Below are 10289 nucleotides of genomic sequence, written 5' to 3' on the forward strand. Positions count from 1 at the left end.
CTGTCAACAGAGTGTTAACCAGAAAGTGTTTATTATTCTCTTACTGCCACAGTAGCTAACCCCGGTCTGTTTCTTATTAGAGCCAGCGGTGGTGCGGTGCACAGAGGTTGCTCTGCAGGCTTCGACTCTCTTGTGGGTTTACCGTCTGGCCTTGATCAGATTGTTGATTGACAGCCTCAGTGCTCCATCTGTCGAGTGGGCGGGGCTGTGGGGCTCCATATACCTCACTGCGGCTCCCCATTACCAGCAGGAGCAGGATGGAATCGTTGAAGTAAAGAATCCATCAGATGATCGGTAGTATGCGTTTTCGATGCAGCAGCAGGCCATGGCGAACCACCGCTGTTCGTCTCTTGACTTGAAAGCCCTACAGGGTCGGCATAAGGCAGCTGCAGTTTGATGGCACTGTCCACTGCCCTGCATTTTAGTTTTGAAAAGTATGCATACGGAGAGTGATTAGCAGCTGCAGTTTGATGGCACTTTCCGCTGCCCTGCATTTTAGTTTGCGGAATGGTTACTTGATTAACCATGTCGCCCTAAGCAAACGCATGCCCTTCTAAGCCCGTTGACTTCAGTGAACTTGAAAGGGCGTAGCTCTGCCTGCAGTGAGACTGAAAATCTGCATATGTTTGCATAGGGGGGAACCCAAGCAAGCTTTTTTTTAATTTTGAGTTGGCCTCTGTCACGGCTCAGGTGGGGTGTCACCTGACACTGCCACCACTCTGGATTTAGGATCCCTTGAGAAGGCCCAGATACAAGTTTGCTGAATGGTTACTTGATTAACCATGTCACCCTAAGCAAAGGCATGCCCTTCTAAGCCTATTGACTTCAGTGAACTTGAAAGGAAGTAGCTCTGCCTGCAGTGGGACTGTAAATCTGCATATGTTTGCATAGGGGGGAACCCAAGCAAGCTTTTTTAAATTTTATTTTGAGTTGGCCTCTGTCACGGCTCAGGTGGGGTGTCACCTGACACTGCCACCACTCTGGATTTAGGATCCCTTGAGAAGGCCCAGAGCACCCTCCCAAGACCTTCAGACCTCCCTTTTGTCCGAATAATAGGCGTGAGGACCAGGCAGAGTACAACAAGGAAAAGGTTTATTTTATAGGAGGTCAAACAACAAGGTGCAGAATAATAACAGTAAGTGGGTGAAAAGAAAAGAAATCAAATGCCCTAACGTGTCTAAATATATACTGTCCCTAGCTCACTATTCCAAGTGGCATTAGACTACTCACCCTTCCCTCAGGATGAGGGTTTCTTCCCTGCAGGAGCCTTCCTTCTAGCTCTACCCTCTGTAAAAAAGAACAGCTTTTTCTGCTGCTCCAGATCTTTTATTCCAAGCCCTCCTCTTTTCCTATTGGTCAATTTTGGCTCCAAAACCTCTCGGGCTTCTGGGAGCTTCATGGAGGTCTCCCATCCAAACACTAGCCAGGGCCCAGCCTCACCTACTGCTAGCCAGGCTCCCTGGGCTAGTAGGCCTCTGGTGACACAGCCCAGATCATGACAGCCTCTCACAGAAGGGATTGTGAACGCAGATCTTCTCTGCCTTCCCCCTACAGTCCTGCGCACCCCAGAAATCCCACTGGGGGCTGGAAGGCCATTTGTAAACAAAATATACTGCAGCACGAGGGGCAGAATTAGGACCGGAAGGTGGTAAATAAACAGGTGTCCACCATCTCCCGTTCGAAAGGATCTAAGGGAGTGAATACTGGGGAAAGTCCATCCTGTGCCTGAGACCCTAGAGAGCTTTGCTACTTAGAGTAGACCGTAGTGTGAGCTAGTGGACCCAAGACATCGTAATCATCACGGCTGCTGTAGAAGAAGCCTGGATGGCCCAGGTTAGCCCCGTCTCATCAGATCTCCGAAGCTAAGTAGGGTGGGCCCTGGCTAGTGTTTGGATGGGAGACCTCCAAGAAAGCCCAGGGTCACTACGTAGAGACAAGCAATGAGGCCAATGTTGTATATTCATCTTTTATAATTGAGCTCAGGGCTATTTTGGGGCAGGAACGCACAGGAACGGAGTTCCGGCTGGCTCCCAAGTTGGCCACGCCCAGCAGGAACTCATTAGCATAATAGGCCACACCCAACCGCAGAAACTCATTAGGATTGGCTACAATTAGGGGTGTGTGGCCTAACATGCAAAAAGCCCTGGGTTTTGACAACAAACAAGGTAAAGAGAATGAGAAGCAAAAGGTGGGTGTGGCTGAGTGACCACACTTCTGGTAACATGGGGGTGTGGCCTAATATACTAATGAGTTTCTGCTGTTGGGTACGGCCTATTATGCTAATGAGTTCCTGCTGGGCTTTTTCTACAAAAAAAGCCCTGATTGAGCTTAAGATCTTTGGTCATAGAAGCTAATAAACATGTGTAATTAAGCAATGGCAAACGACCTCTGTTTGCCTCTTGCCTTGAAAACCCTACAGGGTTGCCATAAATTGGCTGCAACCTGACAGTGCTTTCCACCGCCACCACCAGTGTTCCCTCTAAGCTGAGTTAGGGTAAGGTAGCTAACAGTTTTTTTAGCCTCCAGCTCACACATTTTTGTCTTAGCCCAGGAAGGAGGGCTCCAGAGCAAACTAATTTATGCAGTTTTTTTAGCCTCCAGCTCACACATTTTTGTCTTAGCCCAGGAAGGAGGGCTCCAGAGCAAACTAATTTATGCAGCAGCCAAATCGCTCACTCACAACTTTAATGCCAGTAGCTTGCAAAGAACTCTTGCTCACAAGACTCCACAGCTTAGAGGGGACATTGGCCACCACTGTAGAAATCTTTAGGGATGAAGGTGTGGCTTTTGCATGAAGAGATTCAAGGTCCAAGAGATTCAAGATGGAGAAGACCTCCCCCCCCCCAGTTTCTGGAATGCCCCCTGCTGACCAGAGAAGACAAGTCTGAACCAAATGGAGTGGTGTACCTTAATGCACAGCCATTTCATATATTCAGCTGGCTTCCCCAGTGAATTATTCCCCAGATTCTCTAATTCAAGGAATCTGCATGCATTTGGCTAACCAGGGTACCTGATTACAGGTTTATCTTTTCTGCTAATTTGGAATGCGATGAAATCTACAGGGTGTCAAGCGAATAGCATGCTGTGACTGGGGCCTCTTTTGCAGTGGGTCTATAATCGTGTTCATGTTTTCCTCTCCTCCCACCCCCAACTAGGGAGACGTGGGGCTTCCAGGCCCTGCTGGACCTCCACCTTCCACTGGGATCCTGGAATTCATGGGTTTCCCGAAAGGACAGCAAGGAGCAAAGGTCAGCCTCTTAAATGTTCTGGGTCTGAGGGTGCCTGTTGTGGTGCAAAGGGAGAAAAGCCAGATGAAACTGGAGAATAAAGACAACCTTCACACCAGTCTGGTTGATACTACTGTATTTCGCTTGCTGGAACTTGGATCCTGCTATGTAATTTTTGCATCATTCAGCGTGTCGTGTTAATAAGTTATGCTTTACTTTAGTTCTGTTTCTAGATTCCCGATGGGTTCCACAACCCTAATCCTATTGTATTGTTTATTGAATGTTCCATCCTGTCAAGAATGTTGACTCACTCTGTGTACATAAGAACATAAGAGATGCCAATGTTGGATCAGGCCAAAGGCCCATCCAGCCCAACACTCTGTATCACACAGTGGCCAGAAATACCAGTGCCATCAGGAGGTCCACCAGTGGGGCCAGGACATTAGAAGCCCTCCCACTGTTGCCCCCCCCCAAGCACCAAGATGACAGAGCATCACCTGCCCCAGAGTCCCTATCTATACCTTGTGGCTAATAGCCACTGATGGACCTCTGCTCCATATGCTTATCTAATTCCCTTTTTGAAGCCGTCCATGCTTGTAGCCGCCACCACTTCCTGTGGCAGTGAATTCCAAGTGTTAATCACTCTTTGGGTGAAGAAGTACTTCCTTTTATCCGTTCTAACCTGACCACTCAGCGATTTCATGGAGTGCCCACAAGTTCTTGTATTGTGAGAAAGGGAGAAAAGTACCTCTTTCTCTACTTGCTCTTTCCCATGCATAATCTTATAAACCTCAATCATGTCACCCCTCAGTCGTCGTTTCTCCAAGCTAAAGAGCCCTAATCCACCTTGACTCCAAGTGACAAAGGCAGACTGTAAGTAACATAAATAAATAAATGTGGAAAGCACAGGGGAACCCTTTCCCACTTGGTAAAGACCACCAAAGTCACCAAGCATGTGGCAGAAGAAAATAACACCAAGAGCAACCAACCACAGGGCAGAACGTCCTACCACATGGTAAGCCTGTATCCATCCTCTGCCACACCTGCTGCAGGTTTACAAGCCAGCTGGGTGACTGCGGATCAGCCACAGCTCTTTCAGAGCTCTCTCGGCCCAAAAAATAAGTCTAGCTCGCCACCTAGTGGTGCAGAACACTAAAAGAGCTAGAACTTCAGTCTGCCAGGCCATTTTAGGGTCTCCTGACTATACCACGCACAATGCCATACAATAATCAATCAATTAATTAATGACAAGCTCTAGTTTGGCCAAATTATGCTTATGCTTTAGTTTGCTTTGGTTTTTCCAGCTATCTTGACTCAAATGGCTTTCAGTTGCTTAGAAAGGGGGCCTGATCCTGACAGGACTTGTGGTGGTGGTGGAGGAGGAGGAGGCGGGGCTCCTATTGTGCCCCACCACGCCATATTCGAGAGCATTTGGGCTCTCGGAAACAGTACACACCCATGGGGAACAGGCATCCCTACTCTCCCCCCCACACACTTTTTTTTTGCTGTCTGGTCACAGGTGACTTATGGGGACCCCATTGGGTTTTCAAATTAAGAGACATTCAGAGGTGGTTTGCTATTGCCTGCCTCAGTGTCACAACCCTGGTAGCCAGTTTGGTGTGGTGGTTAAGTGCGCGGACTCTAATCTGGGAGAACTGGGCCTGATTCCCCACTCCTCCACTTGCAAGTGCTGGATGACCTTGGGCAAGCCATAGTTCTGGCACAGCTGTTCTTGAAAAAGAGCAGTTTCTGTCAGAGCTCTCTCAGCCCCACCCGCCTCACAGGGTGTCTGTTGTATCTGAAGAGGTGTGCTTGCGCATGAAAACTTATACCCAGAATTGAACTTTGTTGGTCTTAAAGGTGCCGCCGGACTCAAACTTTGTCCTGTTGCTTCAGACCAAACCACCTGAATCTGTAACAGGAATTGACACTCAACAATATGGTGCTATGATAATGCCATGACGTGCTTCTCAGTTATGAGATCTTTCATGTCACCAATGTGGTTTGAAGAGATATGCTGCAAGTAGTGGTTCAGCGCGGACTCTAATCTGGGAGAACCGGGCCTGATTCCCCACTCCTCCACTTGCACCTGCTGGATGACCTTGGGCAAGCCATAGTTCTGGCACAGCTGTTCTTGAAAAAGAGACATTTCTGTCAGAGCTCTCTCAGCCCCACCTACCTCACAGGGTGTCTGTTGTGGGGAGGGGAAAGGGAAGGAGTTTGTAAGCCGCTATGAGACTCCTTCAGGTAGTGAAGGGTGGGGTATAAATCCAATCTCTTCTCCCATAGTTCTGATAAGAGCTGTTCTTTTTTATTATTGTTTATTAACAATATAACAATCAAACAAACATAGAAAAGAAATAAAATTATAAAATATAACTATAAACTTCAATACATTTATGCTTGTTTCTTACACAACTGCGAATCTTATAAAAAACCATATTATAACAGTGTGAATCCACTTTCCATAAAAAGATATAAGAGCTGTTCTTGAAAAAGAGCAGTTTCTGTCAGAGCTCTCTCAGCCCCACCTGCCTCACAGGGTGTCTGTTGTGGGGAGGGGGAGGGAAAGGAGTTTGTAAGCCGCTCTGACACTCCTTTGGGTAGTGAAGGGTGGGGTATTAATCCAATATAAATCCAATCCAATCTCTTCTCTTCTCTTCTCTGGAGGTCTCCCATCCAAATACTCACAATGGTTGACCCAGCTTAGCTTCCAAGATCTGATGAGATCTGGCTGGCCTGGGCTACCCAGGTCACCACAGTCCCCATCAGGATCAGGCTCTCGTGGCATTCATAAGCAGAAGGAATCTCATCCCTAAAACAGCAGAGAGGTATCCGCGTGGTGGACGCAGGAACACCACATCTAATTTGGCTCTGAGTCTCCAAATAGCAGGAGGGATGCCACTCAGGAAGTTTTGGGGCCTGTAACTAGAGGGAAGCCTGCGAGGGGCTGGGCCCTTTTGAGATATACCGGGCGTTCTTTCTGAATTTCCAGTGATTTGGGGATGGTGGGGCAAATCTCTAACCTTTGGCTGTATAGGAACGTGGGGAATGGGCAGGATTTCATCTGGTCACCTCACAAAGGGATGGAGGAGAGAAGATTCCCAGGGGAGCTGTTAACCCCTCCCTGCCTGAGCCCTGGCTGGCCCAAGGTCATCCAGACAGGTGCAAGTGGAGGAGTGGGGAATCAAACCCGGTTCTCCCAGATTAGAGTCCGCGCACTTCACCACTACACAAAACTGGCTCTCTTGGGGGTGGTGGGGCAAATCTCTATCCTTTGGCTTTATAGGAATGTGGGGAATGGGCAGGATTTCATCTGGTCACCTCACAAAGGGATGGAGGAGAGAAGATTCCCAGGGGAGCTGTTAACCCCTCCCTGCCTGAGCCCGTCTTCATCCATCCCACTCCTGGCCTTCTCTCCCTTGCCCCACTCCTCCTTCCTTATCGCTTCCTCTCCCCCTTAATGTTGTCAGTGATGACAGGCAGCATCAGGCCGAAAATCTGAGGGAGATTTACGCTACTTTGGAATTGTTCCCAATCTTTACAGGAAGGAATTTGCCTCAGGAATACACTGAGATGAGGACATGGGGAGGGGAAAGTGAGTGACCGCTCTCACTCAGCCGGCTACTGGTTCCCTCAAGGCCACGTCCGTGTCTTCTCTACCATCTGGGACTAGGTTGTTTTCCACATGGGGAGAGGCTCTCATAGCTTTACCATTGTGAGTGCGGTTTCTTATACAGCGTAGCAGCAATGGGGCTTTTATGTGGCAGGTTTCCCTGCTCCAATCACCTTGCAGTGGCCTTTCTGTGTAGTGGTGAAGTGCGCGGACTCTAATCTGGGAGAGCCGGGTTTGATTCCCCACTCCCCAAGGCTACTGGTTCCCTCAAGGCCATGTCCGTGTCTTCTCTACCATCTGGGACTGGGTTGTTTTCCACATGGGAAAAGGCTCTCGTAGCTTTACCATTGTGATTGCGGTTTCTTATACAGCGTAGCAGCAATGGGGCTTTTATGTGGCAGGTTTCCCTGCTCCAATCACCTTGCAGTGGCCTTTCTGTGTAGTGGTGAAGTGCGCGGACTCTAATCTGGGAGAGCCGGGTTTGATTCCCCACTCCCCAGAGGCTCAAAAAGGTTGGGGACCCCTGATCTATTGCCACAATTTACTAGCTTCTCCAGCCCTTTTTCTTTGCAGCAGCAACACATTTCCACGTATATTATTTTCATTACAGGCCCACCACGTCGCTGGATGAAACACTGTTGTGACCAATAACGAGGTTGTGGTTTTATGTTTGTGAAGTTCCAAAATTGTTTTGTCAGATAATGCTGTGCTGGACAGATGTGACCCCTCTGTTTGGAAGGGAATATCCGTCAGAGGTCACCCTAGAATCTACAGCCTAGCTGAACACTTGGGACACCTGGCACTTAACCCAGTCTGAATTTATTTGCATTTTAATGTAAAGAATGTTCACCTTGTAGCTAGTTTCCTGTGGGGCAAGCTGACTTCGTATTTCCTGGGTCTCATCACGCCACTGGCAGCACATGGCACTCTAGTATTTGGGCATAAACTCTATGGCAGAAGCCTTTTTTTACCATTGAGTTTTTGTCCAGATACTAGAACATCCTGCGTTGCTGGTGATGCAATGACACCACCTCTGGTGCTCGCTGGAAGTGCTTTGCCAGTAAGTCCTCCCCACCAGCCAGCTGATCGGTGGCTGGGGGCAAGGGATCGGCAACCCTGTGCTTTTGTCACTTCTATGTAACATTCAGACCTGCTCTTCGGAAGTTTGAGCGACAAGGGCATTTTGACAGTGGCGTGAATTGCCGGGGGGTGGGAGTTATGCAGTGACCCTTTCTGTAGGTTAAAAAAAGTGTTAGGCATTTGTTGGTGCACTCCATTGACATCTCTGATCCTGTTTACATTTCTGGTTCCAACTGATAACTCAAAGAGAACTGTTTAGAGAGGAAATCCTTGGCTCAGACTATAGCCGAGCTGCTGGTAACGGCTGCAGTCTTTGGCACACTTTCTGTGGCTAGTTGTCAGGAATTTGCCCAAAGTGAGGTACATCCTATTAATCTTCAATGCAATGTTGCATACCCTTGCAAGGGATTAAAAACTGTTATCAGGTGGCTTTAAAAGTGAAGGTTTCCCATTTCAAGCTGCAGAGAAGAGAAGAGACAGTTCAAGCTGATTGTGCATGGGGCTTGGATATTAGCTTTGGGGAAAGTGCAGAAAAGGTCAACTAGAATGATAAAAGGGTTGGAACATTTTCCCTATGAAGAAAGGTTAAAGCACTTAGGGCTCTTTAGCTTGGAGAAACGATGGCTGAGGGGTGACATGATCGAGGTTTATAAGATTATGCATGGGATAGAGCAGGTAGAGAAAGAGGTACTTTTCTCCCTTTCTCACAATACAAGAACTCGTGGGCACTCCATGAAATTGCTGAGCAGTCAGGTTAGAACAGATAGAAGGAAGTACTTCTTCACCCAAAGAGTGATTAACACATGGAATTCACTGCCACAGGAGGTGGCGGCGGCTACAAGCATGGACGGCTTCAAGAGGCAATTAAATACGCATATGGAGCAGAGGTCCATCGGTGGCTATGAGCCACAAAGTATGGATAGGAACTCTCAGGCTGGGGCAAATGATGCTCTGTATTCTTAGTGCTTGGGAGGGTGCAACAGTGGGGGGCTTCTAGTGTGCTGGCCCCACTGCTGGACCTCCTGAGGGCACCTAGTATTTTTGGCCACTGTGTGACACAGAGTGTTGGCCTGGATGGGCCATTGGCCTGATCCAACATTGGCTTCTCTCGTATGTTCTTATTTATTCAGTTCTGCAAATGCTTAACTCCATTTGAGTCCTCATTTCCAGAAGGCTTGATCAATAATTTCCTGCAGTGTTTTGCTTTAAAGTTGCTGTAAGCGTTTTTGGACCCTTCTTTTTTTGTTTCTCTCTGAGAATTTGAGTTTTCCCAGGACAGAGATGTAATCCAAAGGCTACCCAAGATTTTAATCATTAGTTTAGAAATGTTGACATATCAGACTGTTTCTACTGAATCTCTGAACCGTAAAACTATGTTAACTCAGGTGGAAGATGTAATCTCTTAGGAAAACAAATCTGGCCAGAGAGGGCTGTTAGCACTTGCTTTTTACAGCCGTGTGTTTTGTCAAACGATCGTGTTTGCAAATTGGATTCATGGGTATTGGCTAAGATGCCAATATCATTGCATTGTTATAAATTATTATCTAGGATTAAATTGCACTCTGTGCTAATTTGCTTAGTCAAGAATGTGTTATGTGACCTGTTGTTCAGTACAGCTATGCTAACCTCATAGCGCTTGATGGAATTTCCTTGGGTGGAAGCCGAGGGTCAAATAATGTTATGGCTTGTTGGCGGCATGAAAATTTCACTACACAAGTGGGAGGGCGGAGATGGACGGACACTAGCCCAAGTATTGACTTTTGCCCTCCTGGAGTAGTGAGAACTGAATGGAACTCAGCTGCCTGAAAGGGCACAGCAAGTGATGGAAGACCTTTGTGTACTGACTCACAACTATAAGTCTCCTCTCACAGTCAACACATCAGCAAACAGACCAACCCCAGAATGATTAAAAACTTAACAAAACCGGCAACACAATATTAAAACACTAAATAACGATTTTAATCAGGGCTCTTTTTGTAGAAAAAGCCCAGCAGGAACTCATTAGCATAATAGGCCACACCCAACAGCAGGAACTCATTAGCATATTGGGCCACACCCCTGACAGCACAGCTCATTAGCACATTAGGACGCACCCCCCATGTTACCAGAAGTGTGGTCATCCAACCATCACCCACCTTTTGCTTCTTATTCTGTTTACCTTGTTTGTTGTCAAAAACCAGGGCTTTTTTTGTAGCAGGAACTCCTTTGCATGTTAGGCCGCACACCTCTAATGTAGCCAATCCTAATGCGTTTCTGCTGTTGGGTGTGGCCTATTATGCTAATGAGATCCTGCTGGGCGTGGCCAACTTGGGAGCCAGCCGGAACTCCGTTCCTGTGCGTTCCTGCCCAAAAATAGCCCTGAGTTT

At 47.6% G+C, this 10289-nt stretch overlaps 1 protein-coding gene across 1 annotated transcript in view; it reads left to right on the forward strand.

Moving 5' to 3' along the window:
• The window catches only part of LOC107109155 (collagen alpha-6(IV) chain-like), a gene marked incomplete at its 3' end in the record, with an annotated part of 106644 nt that overhangs the window by 25136 nt on the left and 71219 nt on the right, over positions 1-10289 (forward strand). The window contains exon 8 of the mRNA XM_015409730.1: positions 3156-3248. Coding sequence (XP_015265216.1) covers positions 3156-3248 — 93 coding nt within the window. The remainder of the gene's footprint in view (positions 1-3155; positions 3249-10289) is intronic.

The sequence above is a fragment of the Gekko japonicus genome, unplaced genomic scaffold, assembly GCF_001447785.1.
Source record: "Gekko japonicus isolate JY-2015 unplaced genomic scaffold, Gekko_japonicus_V1.1 scaffold3932, whole genome shotgun sequence".
NCBI classification, from domain to species: domain Eukaryota; kingdom Metazoa; phylum Chordata; class Lepidosauria; order Squamata; family Gekkonidae; genus Gekko; species Gekko japonicus.